The following is an 18,003-nucleotide window of genomic DNA, read 5'->3' as shown; positions in this document are numbered from 1 at the left end:
TTTTAGTTACTGTAGGTTTCCATGTTCATATGTAATTTCTTTTCAGATTTAGAAACCATCTTCAGATTGATAACAGAAAAGCAATGCCAATTTATAGATAAAGATATAATGTTAAATAATTATGCAAGTGAATGGCTGACATAGACTAAAATTCCCATGTTGAACCCTATTCTTCTAGTAATTTAATAAGCATCTAATTACAATTTTTGCTCCCCCACTAGACTATACTTCTTTTGCCTTTGAACACTTGTTCAGCTGAGCTTAAAAACCCCAATTGTAACTAGCTTGTAAATATTCATAGTGTTAAAAAATACTTATAGGATTTCAGTTTGGAGGAATAAGTTCAAGAGATGCATTGTAAAACATGGTGACTACAGTTAATGTCTTATATTTTTTAAAATTGCTAAGAGTAGATTATAAGTGTTTTTATAACAAAAATGATAAGTATGTGATTAGCTCCATTTAGCCATTCCCCAATGTATACAAACAACATGTACAAATAATTATGTTTAATTTTTATTTGTCAATTAAAAAATAGATTTTCTAAAAGCAAAAACAGCTGGGCACATTGGCACATGTTCATAACACCAGTTACGTGTGAGTCTAAGGAGGTTTGCAAGTTGAGGCTAGCCTCAATAACTTAATGAGACCCTCTCTCAAAAACAGGCTGGGGAATGTAGGTCAGTGGTAGAATGCCCCTGGGTTCAATCTGCAGAACTCCTCCCAACACACACAAAAGCAAAAAACATGAAAAACTGATCTAAAAAGAAATGGATTAATTGATGTTGATTAGATAAAAAATTATTGTGTGTTACAAAATACATTTTTGCTAGTCTGAAAACTTTAGCATTCATTGATGGGAAGTTAATCCCATTCAGCAAGTATTTTCAGATTTGTTCAGCACTGTGCTGGGGACTGTGGGTCATAAAATGATGCCTTTAAGGAACTTAGAATTTGCCAAGGTGGTACTAATATGGAACAAAATACCATAGCATTCCAGTGGAGAGATTATTGATGTAAACTGAAGACTTGGTGGAAGAAGTAGCATGAGAGACTGGCTTTAAATAGCAGCCAAGACTCAGGACTAAGAAAGGAAAAAGAGGGTGCTGGGTGCAGTTGTATGTAACCCCAGTGACTAAGGAGGCTGAGGTAGGTGAATTCCAAATTCAGTTGTGGCAACTGGGCTGTTTATGTCAAAAGAGGTTTTTTTGTTTTGTTTTGTTTTGTTCTTTAATTATTTATTCTAATTTGTTATACATGGTGGCAGAATACAATTCATTTCATATTACACATATGGCTCAGTTGGTAGAGTGCTTGCCTCGCATGCACAAGGCCCTGGGTTCAATCCCCAGCACCACAAAAAAAAGGCTTTATAGTTGTTGTTTTTTTTAACATTTATTTTTTAGGTGTAGATGGACACAATGCCTTTATTTTTTATGTGGTGCTGAGGATCAAACCCGGGTCCCGTCTGTACTAGGCAAGTTCTCTACCGCTGAGCCACAATCCCAACCCTATAGTTCTTCTTGTGGACAGTGAGAACCGTGGGATAATGTTGACTTTTGACAGTTATGATTTGTTAACAGTAAATAAAATTGATGAAGGGAGTAATTGAAAAAATCCAAAATAATGTATTTTAGTAATACATTAGGTAGTCTAATTTTGAGACTTCTAACTAGTAACAGTAGTAAGAATCAAGCAGAGAAAATAAAGAAGATCCTGCCAAAGAAGAAAGTAAACACGGTGGTTCCTCTAATCTGCCAGGAATATGTTCCAGGACCCCTAGTGGATGCCTGAAACTGAGGGTACCAATGTTTTAATCCTATACACACATACCTACCTAAAAGAAAATTAAATTTATAAATTAGGCACAGTAAGAGATTAACTATAATAACTAACAATAAAGAACAATCATAATAATATTCTTCTGAAATAAAAGTCATGTGAATATAGTCTCTCTTTTCTTTCAGAATATCTCATCCTACCACATACTCACCCTTCTTGTTGTTGACCTCAGGTTACTGAACCTGAGGAAAGCAAAAACACTGTTTGATGATTGGGCAGCCTTAGGTAATAAAACTGGTTGCTCAAAGTTGCATTGAGCTCCTAAAACAATCAGAATCTATTATGTGATGAGGACTACTAATGTACCAGGAAAGTAAATTTCAGAAAAAGGTCATTAATATAAGTGGCTTTGAGTAGATCATACAACTGTAAGTTGTTAGAGGAAACACCTTTGCATTGTAGTGTGCCTGCTTAGGGAAAATTCTTATACTCAGATTTAAAACAAGACATTTCCAAAATATCCACTCAAGTTAAAAACTGAGTGGTGAGCAGGTATCTTTCTCTTAGCGATAGAATGTTTAATTAGAAGTAAAATGAACCTTATGAATCATGAAAGAAAACCACTAAGAGTTATAAAGCTAGCATAATTTAGAATTCAGTGAAAATTATGAAACTTTGTATAATCAAATATCTTTTAACTTCTTCATTTTGGAGATATAATAGAACTTCCTATGTTCTTTGCTGAAAAATGCGGGGTGGGGGTGAATTTTATACAAAGAAGATTTTGGCTAATGAGAGCAAGGTGAACTTCTAAAGGTTATATAATCTAGTTACATAACTTTAACGGGTCATGCACATGATATTAACTGAACTTATGTATCCCGAGTAAGTAAACAACTATGTTTTCCTGCCTGTGTCACTTTATCTTAATATAAACAGAGAAACCTAATCTTTACATTTTTCCACAAGATTGAGTCTCTCCTTGGCGACTGGCTGTCCACGTTTTATCTTTTTCAATTTCAATTCTGTATCAGTTTTTCTATTTGGGACCTACTGCCAAAAATGTGCCCACAGACCAAGTTATTTATTCCATGACTCTAAATTGCCCTAATAATCCCAGACCAGGCCACCAACCCTTAACTCCTCCAGGAAACTGTTAGAAGTCAGATCCAATCCACTTAACTCCCTCCAAGGAAACACATCTTATATAGTATCAGATTCTAAAGTCATCATGGATACTCAAACCCTTGGGAAAATTCCTTAAAATTACCTATAATACACAGCACACATACTTTGTCTTATTCTATTTCCTATAACTCTAACATAGCCAGACTTTTTCTTGAGCCTTATTGTTCTTTAATGAACAAAAGGTGAAATAATTAGTTTGTACTTGAGAACATGCTATATGAGAAAAAAAGATTTTGTTTTCCCAAGAAGGTATAGTTGAATGTGTATTTATCAAATGTACATTTATGTAACTCCACTTCATTACTCTCACAAACGTTTGTTAGATCCAACTTTCTGTCCCTACTTGCTTAGTGTCTTCACAGGTTTTCAGTATTCATTGCCTTTCATTCCCTCTCAAATGGAGGATACTCATTACCCCATAGCCTACATACCACCTGAGCCAGAGGTAGGTGAGACTGGCATCCTCACCTGGCTAGCTGCTGTGAACCACTGCTAATCCATTGCTCCCTACTCTGTTGTTGACAACTATTTTGAAGTTCATGCTATCTGTCCAGTCTGTTCATCCTCATTGCTTTCATCTTCTGACTTCATTCTAGCCATCTCCCCTCATTCATTGAAGACTTTACTGTCCTGCTTGCTGTCATCTTCTTTGTCCTAAGTCCTGCTGTTCTCTTGTTTGACTTTAGCATCCTTGTGAACTTCCCATCAAATTCTCCGCCCTCTAGATCCCTTGGCCTCCTCATCTCTAATGATAACTTTACTCCTTGTCAGTGAACAACTCCCGTGGCCACTTTCTGGACCTAGTGATCTGGAAAATATTAAACTCAACTCACTATCTGACCTATTCTGAATCCTATACTTCCAACTGCACTTAATTCTCGAGCTTCATAAGGGCCTCCAGTCCCTGACCTCTCTACTTTCAGTCAGTCACCTCCCATCTTTACTTCTTTTCCTATACAGTGTGGACTCCATTACTTCAGTGCTCATTTTTAGTTCCTTTTCTCTACACCTTCCTCAGTCCTCTGAAATCTGACTTATGCCTCATGACTCCAATGAAGCTGCTCTCTCCAGGGATACAGTCAATCACTTTGTTGCTATTACTACTTAAACATTTAGTTTGATACTAGATTTTTATTTTTATTGTTTCTTTTAAAACTTTTACAGTTCTGCCTTTTTTATGTTTGTTTTTGAAGACTAATCTTAGATCCTAGATAGTAAAAATTAATTATGTTTTACTAAAAATAATTTTAGGGGGCTGGGGTTGTAGCTCAGCGGTAGAGCACTTGCCTAGCATGTGCGAGGCCCTAGGTTTGATCCTCATAACCACATGAAAATAAATAAATAAAATAAAGGTATTGTGTCCAACTACAACTAAAAAATAAATATTAAAAAAAATTTAGGTTATCATTTTGTAAACTAGATTGCATTTAGTATAATAATTTTTTATTACTAAAATTGACTTTTCAAAAAATAGGATAATGAGGTCATTTGGAACTCTTTAGATAACTTTGCAATATGCTAAAATTAAACAGAAAATGTTATTTGCATGTTTATATATTTCTATGGTAATCATTTTAAGATCAATATTTTTGTTTTGCAGTTGAAGCTTTATATCAAACTACATACCCAGAATATCTTCAGTACATTTATTTGGTGGCACCAATATCTCTTATGATGTTAAACCCAATTGGGTTTATCTTCTGTGAAATCCAGAAGTGGAAAGATTCTCAAAATGCTTCTCAAAACAAAGTAAAAATTGTGGGACTTGGATTCCTGTGTGTATTACAGAACCCAATAGTATTTATGGTCTTCATTGGCATTGCCTTCAATTTTATTCTTGATAAAAAGGTGCCTGTATATATGAAAAATTTTCTTGATGGACTTGCAAATTCTTTTTCTGGAGCAGCCCTATTTTATCTTGGTCTTACAATGGTAGGAAAAATAAGGAGACTGAAGAAGTCAGCATTTGTTGTACTAATTCTTCTCATCACAGCTAAACTGTAAGTTTCACTTATTTAACTTGGGAATTATACTTTGTAAAAACCTTGTTTAACCAATTCATTAGGATGTGTCTGAAATTATTTTTTTCCTTTGACTATTAATCCTTCCTTATAGAATAGTTGTGATTTAAAGGAGAATGGAATATTGGTGCATTTTGAAAAATGGTCTTTCATTTCCTTATTCCATGTAGGCTATTCTTTGCATTTTACTGTCAGATATTAATAACTGTTTCCCTTTAGCTTTTTTATCCTGCTTTTATATAGTTTGTTAATTGTCTCTTAATGTCCTAGTTAGATCTTATTTTTCAAGAAATTTTGCAGGATTTCTGAATCTATTAAAATCCTAAAGGAAGAGGCATCCTAGTTATGTAAGAACAATAATTTTTAACAAATTTTTTTCATGAATTTGGGAAAATATTCTGTAATTCTGAGTTTGAATGAACTTTCTAAATAGAGATGTTGATGAATATTATTGGATATCTGATCCTAACCTGTCAAAAAGTTCTTCTTAGCTTCTTAGTTTTCAATTTATGTGTATCATTAGCCATGGAGTCACACTTCATGGTGCAGGTGACATAATTTGACTACAATATTAACTCAGAGTACTTGAGGCATACTTAACTATGGGACTCAGCTCTTGTATAGGCAGTTAAGTTCATGAAAGTGGTGCAATAAGATATGTATTTATATTTGCAAAGTAAAGTTCTGAAAATCATTTACACTGCTGTTATGCTCCTCAGAAACAAAGTATTAAATAAAATTGTCACAGTAATAAATATTGTTCTAATGATAACAGTATTATCAACTTCAACTTAAAAGTAGAATTTAACTAGTCCAATTAAATTTTTTCTAGTTAAATTCTTATTAAGTATATGTATTTTTTTCAATTAGAAAATTAAATGAGTAGTTCTTTATTTCATCCTGGAGCTTCTCTCTGGGTGCTGCTATAACAATGTTATCAACCTCGGTCTTGCTGTTTTCTTAAAGGAGAACCCAATTATTTTAGTCACTGGTTTTATGCTCTTCAATGAAATCTTAAAAGAATTTGTTTAATAATTTATTCTTCACCAGATCTGTGTTTCATTAATTTTTCTGCTCTACTTCAGTTGTTTGAGTTCCTTTTGCTGAATGTACATAATACACACATACACACACACAATCACACACACACACACAAAGAATTAATTGTAAGATACATATTTTTTCTACTGGTTTTAGAATTTAATCAAGCAGTGTTATTACCATTTAAACTCCCAATCATTTAATAGAATTCAGGTTATTTTCCAAAAAGTAATTTAGTTATTTTCTTAATATTTTGTTTATTTAGTTATTTTCTTAAAAGAAGTTCTTCCCCAAAATGATCAGGTTTTTTTCTTCTAATATTTCAGTGAACCAATAGAGTAAGGAAGATAGCAGCTATAATTGCAAGTTTTACTAATATTTTTTTGGTATAGAAATAATGTTTTCCCCTCATCCCAATGTTTGAAGTATTTACAGAATGTTGTAACTCTTGAAATGGTTCCAATATGAATTCTTAATTCTTTCAATAAAATGTTCATAAGTAGGCATACATAGAATATATGCAAATAGATACAACTCTGGGAAAGAACAGAAAAATAACCTAATGCCAGTTCACTAGCGCAATCTACTATTGAGGGATAAGCATACCTTGATACCAAGTAAATTATGCATTTCTTCTTTCTTCAGCTTGGTGCTGCCACTTCTGTGCAGAGAAATGGTGGAACCCTTGGACAAGGGTGACAGTGTAGTGAATCACACAAGTTTATCAAATTATGCATTTTTGTATGGTGTCTTCCCTGTAGCACCAGGAGTGGCTATCTTTGCTACACAGTTCAACATGGAAGTAGAGATTGTATGTATATACTACTTTCTAAGTTTGATTGAAATCCAGAAAGCAACATTCTTTCTATGATAATTTGATATCTCTAAGCTACCTCATTGTAAATAAGGAGGTATTGTGTAACATTATGTAACAATAGTTATTTAATCCAGGGTCTTTAGTCATCCTTGCTTTCTTACTATTCTTTTTTAGTTTCAAGTATTCTGTTTCCATACTTATACTTAAGCCTGAAAGTTATTTAAAGAAGGGTAGCTTTGGAAATTCTGAGGAAAAAAATATATTATATTCATGATAATTTATCACCAGATACAAAATACCACATAACCTATAGCAGTAAATATCTAAAATTAATTAACATCAAATTATCAGTGTCTAAGAGTATTGTGTCTACAGCATCAAAGATTTTGAAATATGAAAGAACTGAATTATTTATTGAAAGTCAATTCTACTATATAATCTGAAGAATGTATGTGTGGTTATTTTTCTCTTTGCAAATTGCTTTTTTTGTCCTATATTTTATGAAATAGTATGTAAGGAAACTATTCATGAGTTTAATTATATCATTAAAAGGATCACTTTTAGAACCTAAAAATAACAATGGAATTTCTAGTACTTGTGATACAAATATTGATTTAACCTAGGTTAGAAGAGGGACCAAGGGAACTTACCTATGGTTTCTTTTAAAGACTTTCAGAAAGGTAAAATATGTTATTAGACAATATGCTGGATTCTATAATATCTTTTTACTGATTTATTTTTATTTCAGAAACCTTTAGTGTGTTGTGGGTATTTAAAGTTTAAAGTAATTGAATGAGATCATGACTCCTCAATTTGATCTATTTTTTTACAGATAACCTCAGGGATGGTAATAAGCACATTTGTGTCAGCTCCAATTATGTATGTTTCTGCCTGGTTATTGACCTTTCCCACTATGGACCCTAAGCCATTGGCATATGCCATCCAGAATGTTAGTTTCGATATAAGTATTATCAGCCTGGTCTCCTTGGTAAGTATGTTTCAGTGTAAAATTGAATGGAAACCATAGAACAAGTTTGAAAATAGCTTAGTAATAGAAAAAAGATTTAAAAATTAGTTTCTTAGGAAATAAAATAAAGTTAAAGCCTGCCCATAAAATGGAATATCAACCTTTCAATTAAATGAGTTTTGTCTTTTCATTTGGGAGAGTTGTAAGAGTAGACAAGGTGTGAGATTTAGTCAGACCTGGATTTGACTCCTGGCCCTATCACAAATTAGCTGTGTATCCCTGGAAAGTTAACTTAATCTCTCTAAGCTTTAGTTTTCTCAGCTATAAAAGAAAGATAATAATTTCACATATCTCCATGGGTTGTTTAAGGAATAAATGAGATAATAAATGTGATAAACATGCTGTGAATGACGACTTACCATATAAATACTAGCTGTTGTAGAATCATGAGGTCAGAAGAGATCTTTGGGGCCCTGTTCAATTGCCGATTTTATGTTAGTGACAATTTAGATTACTATTCAAATTGGATATATCTAGTTCAACTTAAATAATTAAGCATTTGACAACTACAATATCTTGTAGATCAACTTGCCTCTTAAATTCAAGCAATATTTTCAATGATAAAGGGGGTGGGGTGGGGATGAATATGTATATTGGCAACAAATAAATGTATGGCTAACATAGTTTTTAATAAATTTGACATGTCACATATTGTAAAATCTATGCCCACTGAGAAGAGAATGGTGATATAAAATCTATTGGCAATGATGGGAGAAAGAAGGAAATTGACTAGCCTACTTACTTGGCCACTATGTGGATAGAATAGAAACCCAGACCTGGGACTCAGGGCATAGCCCAGTGGTAGAGCATGTAGTTAGCATGTATAAGGCTCTGGGTCAATCCCCAGAACAACAAAGAAAAGAAACCTAATCCTTTTAAATATGAAAAATGCAAGATGATAATTCTCAGTATAGATAGTCTGTTTAAAGAAAGACAGCTTAGAATTTTGAATTTAGCTACCTTATCAGCCAGTGTGGTAGAAATAAAAAAGGGAAAACTTAGGATCTTATATTATTGTTATTATTATTATTATTATTATTATTATTATTATTATTATTATTACATCTCCACTAAAACTTCTTTCCCAAATAATTGGCTGTGACCCAGTGTCCCCTCTCAGCCATGGAAGATAGGCATAGTTAGAACATGGCTCTAGTCAAAGCATTAGTTTTTAAAGATCACGTAATTTTAAGATGGTTAATTACTATGGGAGATTCCCATGCTTTTCATTTTATTTTTGATGTAGTTATTTACCTTAATACTCTATTTGGTACTAGGTAAAGAAAATAACATTGGAATTTCTTTCTGAACTAAGATAAAGAAGTTTTTGTTTGTTTGTTTGTTTTGTACCAGGGCTTGAATCCAGGGGCACTACCAGTGACTTACATCCCCAGCCCTTTTTTGTTTTGAGACAGGGTCTCACTAAGTTGCTTAGGGCCTCGAAAAATTGCTGAGGCTGGCTTTGAACATGCAATCCTCCTGCCTCAGCCTCATATAACTAGTTGCTGGGATCACAGGTATGCGCCACTGTGCCTTGATAAGAGGATTCTTTAAAGATAATCATCCCAGGGCTGGTGATGTAGCTCAGTGTAATACTTGCCTACTTTGCATGAGGCCCTGGGTTTGAGCCCCAATGCCACCAAAAAAGAGTTAATCAATATGTTATTTAATAAGTAATTTTAAATATTTAGAAACATGAATAACTTTTGAAACTTTTGTCTTCAAGATCTGGTCTCTGGCTATTCTTCTCTTGAGTAAAAAATATAAGCAGCTTCCTCATATACTTACAACCAATTTACTCATTGCTCAGGTTAGTATATCTATAGATATTTAGAATTTTTCAGGGCTATTCTACTGCTCCTGAGAAAATTAATGTTAGGTTTTTCCAGTTATAAAGTCATAAATACTATTAAATATGATCAATTAAATTTGATCATAATTAGTTTATGCCTAATATATTAAATATTGCAATAGGCCTTGAACTTTCAGTTGAGGCTAATAATAGCATTTGATAATAACTTTGAGTTATTAATAGAATCAATTGAATCATTAAAATCTGAACTCTCACAGTCTTATTTTTCTAGTTAGATCTTTGCATGTCACAAATCATAATGGAAAGAAATTTAGCATTTTCTATATAAATCATTACTAAATTTAAGGTTAGTATTTAGAATATATTCATTATCAGTTTCAGTTAAACATGTACATTGTTAAAGGCTCTATATACAGAAGTTTTTATTACAAAGGTTGAATTTTTCATATAACTAGTTGATAATTGGTCAGAAATAATTTACAATGAATAATTATATTTGCTGTGAATAAAACTTATACAAATATAGTTGATTCAATAGCTATTTTCTATAATAATGTTGAATTGTACGATTTGCTTAGCTATTTACAAAGTCTTTTAATAATTCTTTCTTTAGTCTATTGTCTGTGCTGGAATGATGATATGGAATTTCGTTAAAGAAAAAAATTTTGTTGGACAAATTTTGGTGTTTGTTCTATTGTACAGCTCCCTGTATAGCACCTACCTGTGGACAGGTAAGTTGATCATGAATGGATGGATATTGAGGTGTGCTTCCCCTTCCCCCATGTTTAAAAGGCCTCAGCTTCTAGTGATCTACTTGAAGTCTGGTAGCACAGGATCAGGGCGTTCATTCAAGCAGATATGCCCACTAATATGAGCAGTCTACAAAGCTGGTTTCTGTTCCCTAATGTACTCTATTTCTCCCTGGGCTCAGAGCCTTTTCCAATAGCATGGCCCTTTTTCTTGGAGTCTTTGGCTGTATCTAGGCCACTATCAGCACAGCTCCCCTTTGGAGACACCAAGGGGCAGGTGCTGAAGGCAGGTGGAGAAAGTAGAGAAAGAACAGAGGTGTGTGTATCTCAGAGCTTATTACTAGAATCCCATTGACCTGCAAAATTGTGGCTCTGATTTATGCAAATTAATTGCCTTTTGGAGTCTTAGTTTCTTCACCTGTAAATCTGGGTTATAGTATTTTACAATTATTTTGAGGATGAAACAAAAGTATGGATATTTATGTCTGCTGGGTGCTAAGTGCTCAATAAATGGACCTATATTAATTATTAAATAGAAGAACAAGAAAAGTAGGAGAATAAAAGAATGTGGAAATATGAGTCAATAAGACTGTTTCTCATCTCAACTGGCTCCAGAAGGGTATTTAAAGTGTTTAAGCACATTGCTATTCTTAAGTATAACATTTATTTGGATGCCAGCATTTTGGTTGTGTATTAAAAGTTCTGTCTGGCTATTTTGTGTTATTACCACAAATTTGAACCTGTAAAATTGTACATAAAAGGAAATTGCATAATGGTTAAGAAGAAAGTGTCAGAAAGAGGCTTCCAAGGACAGACCTTTGGTTTCATGCCTTCAGGATCAAAAGCAGGTCCCATCCAAGTTAACAGTCTTTTGAAGTGAAGCAACAATGAGGTGAGGAATTGTAGAATGAAAAATTCAGTACAAACAGAAGATAGTTTGTACTTCTTAGAGAGAAGTACACCTTGCATGAGTTTTCATGAAATGTCAAATTAAAAGAGCCTATCGACTATACTTGCAAATATAGAAGCATCAACCTGATCTCTAATACCTAGGTTTATTTAGGTAAAATTTAGGATGAGAATAAGAATAGCAAATAAATCAATATGTTAAAAAATTCCCAATTCTCTCTGAAACCTTCTTCAAGTATGCATGTTAAAATTTATCCCAAGAAATTATTCTGAATTCCCTGACCCTGAAGAGGTGCCCTTTAACCTTCAGATTATTATGATATTAGAGAATTTTAGATCCCAAAGTGTATATTTTACTATATATTTTTTTAGTTGTAGTTGGACACAATACCTTTATTTTATGTGGTGCTAAGGATCGAACCCAGCACCTCACATGTACTAGGCGAGCACTCTACTGCTGAGCCATAACCCCAACCCCCCCAAAGTATATTTTTAAATCTACTGTTCCGTTATTTTCAATTTTATTCATTTGCATACCATTCTCACAATTTTTGCCCTGTCTACATACCACATTTTTTTCTTCTTAAAGTCAACTTATTTTTTTAGTTCAATCAATTGAGCTTTATGTCAATGAAATCTCAGATTTCATATGCTAATTACAATTTTTCAAATGCTCATTAAATGCATAGCTAGTCAAAAAATCTCCATCTTCCTGCTGCTTTAGTTTAAACCCTTCATTTTGCAAATTAGGAAAACAGGCCCAAAGAGTTCAACTGATTTCAGGCAGGGGATCTCACAGCTCCCTCAGTGAGAAGCAGGACTATATTCTGCCTTATTGTGTATGCTTCCTTTCATAAGGCAGAAACGAAAAACAGAATCTTAAGGAGTGCTCTTACATAGTAACACAGCACCATTCGATGATGAATTACTTGTTTCCTTGGCACTTTGAAAACCTAAAACTAGAGAGTATATAGATATATTGATGAGGGAGTAGTGGTAAGAAAAAAAAATTCTCAAAGACCTTTAGGTGGATAAATATTCATTCTAGCAGTGTTATTTAATCTGTATAATTTCAAATCTAGGTATGAATTCTTTGTATACAACTATAAAAGCACAGCAAATTCATAGATTAGAGTCAAGCAAAACTACAAACCCAGTAATCTTTATTAACACATTAAATAACATAACAAAGGAACTTGTGTTACTAATGTAATTAATAACTTGTAATGTAAAATGGAACTCAGTTCCCTGGTATTTTAATTTGGCTTGAATTTATTAGGTCATGACCTGGTTATCTTACTACTTTTCTTTCCTCAAATTACCTCAGAACCTTCATTTGGACTGGATATTGTGATATCATTTGGCTTTCAGTTGTTGCAAACTTTTTGGGAAGGCGGAGGGGTGAGAGGTACTAACCAGGGATTGAACTCTGGGGCACTTAACCACTGAGCCACATCTCTAGCCCTTTTATAAATTATTATTTTTTTAAATTTCCAGACAGAGTCTCAGTCAGGGCCTTACTAAGTTGCTAAGGCTAGTATTGAACTTGTGATCCTCCTGCCTCAGCCTCCAAAGCTGCTGGGATTACAGGTGTATGCCATTACACCCAGCTAACTTGTTACAAACTTAATATAAAACCAAATACAAGCTCTGAAGTCATGAGACTATACTTGATTATAAGGATGGCATACAGATGATTATCACTGAAAATAAGCCAAAAGACTTAAAATTTCTTTTTTTTTAAGTTATAGACACAATACCTTTATTTTATTTATTTTTATATGGTGCTGAGGATTGAACCCAGTGCCCCACACATGTGAGGCAAGTGCTTAACCACTGAGCTACAATCCCATCCCAGGACTTAAAATTTCTAACTGATTTTTTTCCCTCAGATCCTGAAGCATATATGATAGCAACCCCAGGGAGACCTACAGATCTGAGTTTGAGAAACAGGGAATTGAAGAATTTACCTTATGTCAAAAGGCTTAGTTTCTAGACTGGCTCTGCCCTCTGCTGGCTGTCTGACTTGGGCAAACCTTTGTTTCCATGTCTAAAAAATGAAGGTGTTAATTTGAAACAGAGGTCTCTTCTAGCCCTAAAGTCCTAAGATTCTTATAGCTCTGTAGAATTTATTAAGCAAGATGTAACTTGTATAAATGATTGGGTATAAGGTATAAGGAAAGTCTAAAAACTTGAAAACATCCGTGTTTGTATTAAGGTCACACCATGTTTGTATTAAGCTCCATCAGCACACTTAATGTGAAGCATAACTTGTATAAGAATTGCTTATAGTTCTTACCACTGACATAGTATGTTTTCTGTACAGCTAATTTTCTTTCAATCATATTTAGAATGCAATCATATACATCCAAAGAATAAAATGATCAGGGCTTTTGGGGAAAAAAAATCCTACTGGATAAAACAAGATTTGAGTAAAGAAACGATACAGGAGAGAATTCAAATGATTTTTATTATTCATTTTTAGCTGTAGATGGACACTGCACTTTTATTTTATTTATTTATTTTTATGTGGTGCTGAGGATTGAACCTGGTACCTCACATGTGCAAGTGTTCTGTCACTGAGCCACATCCCCAGCCCTCAAATAATTTTTAAATTAGGGAAACATCAAGAATAATGATCTCTCTTTCTATCTTTATTTCTTGTTCTTAGGCCTTCTAGCAATTTCTTTGTTTCTTTTGAAAAAACGAGAAAGTGTACAAATTCCTGTCGGAATCATCATAATATCTGGCTGGGGGTAAGTTGGTAGTTTTTTGTTTGCTTACATGTTTCCATATGCACAGTTACTATTCATTCTCTCTTTCTCTCTCAATTACCCTTGTTATTATAGAATTCCTGCTCTCCTTGTTGGTGTTCTTTTGATAACTGGAAAACACAATGGAGATAGCATTGACTCAGCCTTCTTTTATGGAAAAGAGCAGGTGGGAAGAGTTTATTAGCAGTTCTGTTCTTGAGAACATCTCATTTTAGCTTGTTAATGTACCTAATTATACTTACATTGAAATTAACTTTAAAAATCTATTCTAATTTATTGCAGTTTATACTGGTGATCCTATATCACCTTGTCACACCTCAAATATGATGAACGTTTTGCATGCTAAGTCTGTATTTAGCTGAAGAATGCTTGAGCTTAATTGATTCTTCTTAAAAACTCTTATGAATTATGTTTTCTTTACTGGAGAAAAGAGTGATTAATTTAAAGCCATTTAACAAGCTAGTAGTTATAGTAAATGTCAAACTCTTGATTCTTAATCCTATCAAAAATATAAATTTCAGAAAACAATGTGTCTGGGAAAAAGTGTACTTGAACAGCTATAGAATAGGAGGCTTATGAGCCTGCTGAATTCTTCAGGAAGGCCCCAAGAATGTGTTTTTAAAAACCTCCCTGAAGATTTTCATTTGTTATCCTTTTTTTTTCCTGTTCTGTAATTTTGAATTTGAGTTTTTATGAGAATAAATAAGATATACATGTAAAGAACTTTGACTAGTGCTGGCATATAGTTACTGCTCATAAGTATTAGCTGTACTTATTCATTTTTACTATCATTATCATAAAATTTCTCAACTGAAGTATACTTGAACTACATAAGCAAAAATTCAAAATTAAAGTTATAACAAATTATTCCAATTACTTGTAAAAGAAACCAGTGGCTATGTTAATCAGCTGCTGTACAACAAAGCATCTAGAACACTTACATGATTATAAACAGACTCTGATTTCTCTTCAAGTACATTCCTTATATGCTGTTACCCATTCTTAAGAACCACTGTTCTAGAGTATTTACAACTGTGCAGATGTATTTTCCATCAAAAAATGCTCTTAATGCATTCTGCTAAGATTATCAGATGGGATTATAAAAGTGGCCTAATGTCTTTTTTTTTTTTTAACATCGTCAGATGATCACCACAGCAGTCACCCTGTTCTGCAGCATTCTAATAGCTGGTATATCACTCATGTGCATGAACCGCACCACCCAAGCAGGACACTATGAAGGTTTCAGTCAGTCTCAGAGCCACAAAGCAGTGGAGCCTGGAAACACTGCTTTTGATGAGAGTCCAGCACCAACAAATGAACCAGAACTTTTTACAAGTTCAGTACCAGAAACAAGTATGTTACGTGCCTTTATAGCATACATCCTAATTATTTTGCTTAAGAGAGGATCCCTGAACTATTCTGAAAATCATAGGTATTTGCCAAATTAAGAACCTGAATCACAGTCAATAATCGGAAGAGTTTACAAATTATTTCTGAAAGTATGTTTGTGAGAACAATCTTTTGTTAAAAATGTAGGACTTCCTGAGACCTGAGAGCTTAGAAAGTTTAGAAAAAAGTCACAATGGAAAGGAATATTCTTCCTAGAAATCTACACACATATATATGTTAATTTAACAACATTTTATCAACAAAGTGAGCTAAAGGAGGCCTACTAAGAGGCTGGGTTGATAGTAGAAATTAGGCATCTGCAAACTAGAGCCCAGACCAAATCACACCCACCATATAAAAATGATTTTTACACTTTTAAAAGGTTGAAGAAAAATTAATAAATATTTTGTGACTACTGGAAATTATATGAAACCTAAATTTCATGTCTGTAATTTTATTAAAACAGCCATGCTTATTGATTTACGCATTGTCAATGGCTGCTTTCATGCTGTAATAGCAGAGTTGAGTCATTGCATCAGAGACTGGCTTGTAAAGCCTAAAATATTATCTAACCCTTTATGGAAGATGTTTGCCCATTCTTGGTATAAGTAAAAATATGATCCTAACTAGTATATGTGTTAGTAAGAGTCAACAATTGTTACAGGATTTGTTTCAATTCATGAAGGGAAGTCAACAATAGTGTATGCATTTTGGATGCACTGATGCGTGTGGAAAGTTCACAGATAACGGACATTGTGTTCAGAAGAATAAATGATGGTTTACAATATTTTGTTTAGATAGCTTGTGGAGTAGAAAGATGAGTAAAGTATAAGAAGAAAGAGTGACAACAGAGATAGAAGATAATTTATTCATCTTCAAAAGGAAGAAATGAGAAAGTTTCATTGCACAGCACTTTGTCATGAACTGTGTTAGTGCTAGGAATGTTGCATTTAAAATGCTGCCCACAAATCTCGCCATTTTACATTTCCTTTCTTCCTTCCTCACCCGTTCCAAACTGGAAGTAAATAAAAGAGTGATTAAAAACTTACCCTGGAGCCATATTGCCTATGTTCAAAGCCTGACTTCATGATTTACTACTGTCTGATCTTGGGCAATTTCCCAGTGTTTCACTTTCTTTATCTAGTAACACCTACCTGTAAGAATGTGATTGGAGCCAGGTACAGTGGCAACCTATAATCCTAGCGGCTTGGGAGTCTGAGGCAGGAGGATCCCGAGTTCAAAGCCGGCCTCAGCAACTTAGGAAGGCCCTAAGCAACTCAGTGAGACCCTGTGTCTAAATAAAATGTAAAAAAGGGCTAGGGAAGTGGCACAGTGGTTAAATGCCTCTGCGTTCAATCCCCAATATAAAAAAAAAAAAGAAAGAAAGAAAAAGAATGTTACTGTATAAAATGAGTGAACATGTATAAAGTCCAGCACATAGTAAGTATGAGTAAGTAATAGCTATTATTATAACATTTATTAATTTTTTTACAGAATTTTAAGTGTACTCCAGATATTTTATATGACAAACTATGGCAAATCAACTCAATTGTATTGAAACAAAGAGAGTAACTCAACAAAATTATCAAAATATCCAATAATATGAAACTTTTGCATTTTGAATTAATATGGCTTGATGAAGAGCCTCCCAAGAGGCACACAAGAAAAAACACAAAGATACAGGGCAGATCCTGTTTTCTGAAGACAAGACATCCTTATCCAGGAAAAACAGTTTCCTATAGTTCTCCAATATCGCACCCCTGTACAAAACCCTCTGAGCGGGGTTCAGGCACTTGCATTTCTCCTGTTGGAAAACACTGTGGCTACATCCCTGAATGCCAATAATCCCAAGGGCACCCACATGCAGGTGTAGGGACCCCAAGACTCTGGAGGTATAGGACTAGGTACTGATAACATTTTTTATTATGATTATTACTGTTATTGTTATTTTTGGTACTAGGTATTGAACCCAGGAGGGCTTTACCACTGAACTATATCACCAGCCCTTTTTACTTTTTATTTTGAGTCAGAGTCTCACCAATTTGCTGAAGCTAGCCTCAAACTCGCAATCCTCCTGCCTCACCTTCAGAGTCCCTGAGATTTCAGGTATGCACCATTGCACCCCGCTTATTATAACATTTCATTATAAAAGGAAGACATCAAGGTTCAAGACTAGCCTCAGCAAACTAGAGAGCCCCTAAACAACTTAGTGAGACCCTGTCTCAAAATAAAAATGGCTAGGATATAGATCAGTGATAAATTGTCCCTAGTTAAATCCCCAGTACAAAAAAAAAAAAAAAGACATTCATACAGTAAGGAATTCAAATACAATTACAATTATAATTCAAATACAATTAAAAAGGAATTCAAAGACAATTAAAAGAGAAGCTAAACTCTTCCCCTCCCTTGCCCTTGGCTCTACTCCCCAGAGTTATTTTATGGTTTATTTATCACAATTCATAATGTTCCACAACTTCTGCAAAGGTAATGAAA

The 18,003-nt window shown here is 33.8% G+C and overlaps 1 protein-coding gene across 1 annotated transcript in view; it reads left to right on the top strand.

Moving 5' to 3' along the window:
- The window catches only part of LOC144251590 (lysosomal cholesterol signaling protein-like), a 48,371-nt gene that overhangs the window by 14,394 nt on the left and 15,974 nt on the right, over positions 1-18,003 (top strand). The window contains exons 3-10 of the mRNA XM_077794426.1: positions 4,571-4,970; positions 6,678-6,843; positions 7,682-7,837; positions 9,603-9,686; positions 10,303-10,420; positions 14,019-14,103; positions 14,197-14,287; positions 15,264-15,474. Coding sequence (XP_077650552.1) covers positions 4,571-4,970; positions 6,678-6,843; positions 7,682-7,837; positions 9,603-9,686; positions 10,303-10,420; positions 14,019-14,103; positions 14,197-14,287; positions 15,264-15,474 — 1,311 coding nt within the window. The remainder of the gene's footprint in view (positions 1-4,570; positions 4,971-6,677; positions 6,844-7,681; positions 7,838-9,602; positions 9,687-10,302; positions 10,421-14,018; positions 14,104-14,196; positions 14,288-15,263; positions 15,475-18,003) is intronic.

This window comes from Urocitellus parryii, unplaced genomic scaffold, assembly GCF_045843805.1.
Source record: "Urocitellus parryii isolate mUroPar1 unplaced genomic scaffold, mUroPar1.hap1 Scaffold_114, whole genome shotgun sequence".
NCBI lineage: Eukaryota > Metazoa > Chordata > Mammalia > Rodentia > Sciuridae > Urocitellus > Urocitellus parryii.
Note: the sequence above shows the minus strand (reverse complement) of the source record. Positions and strands in the feature narration are given on the sequence as shown.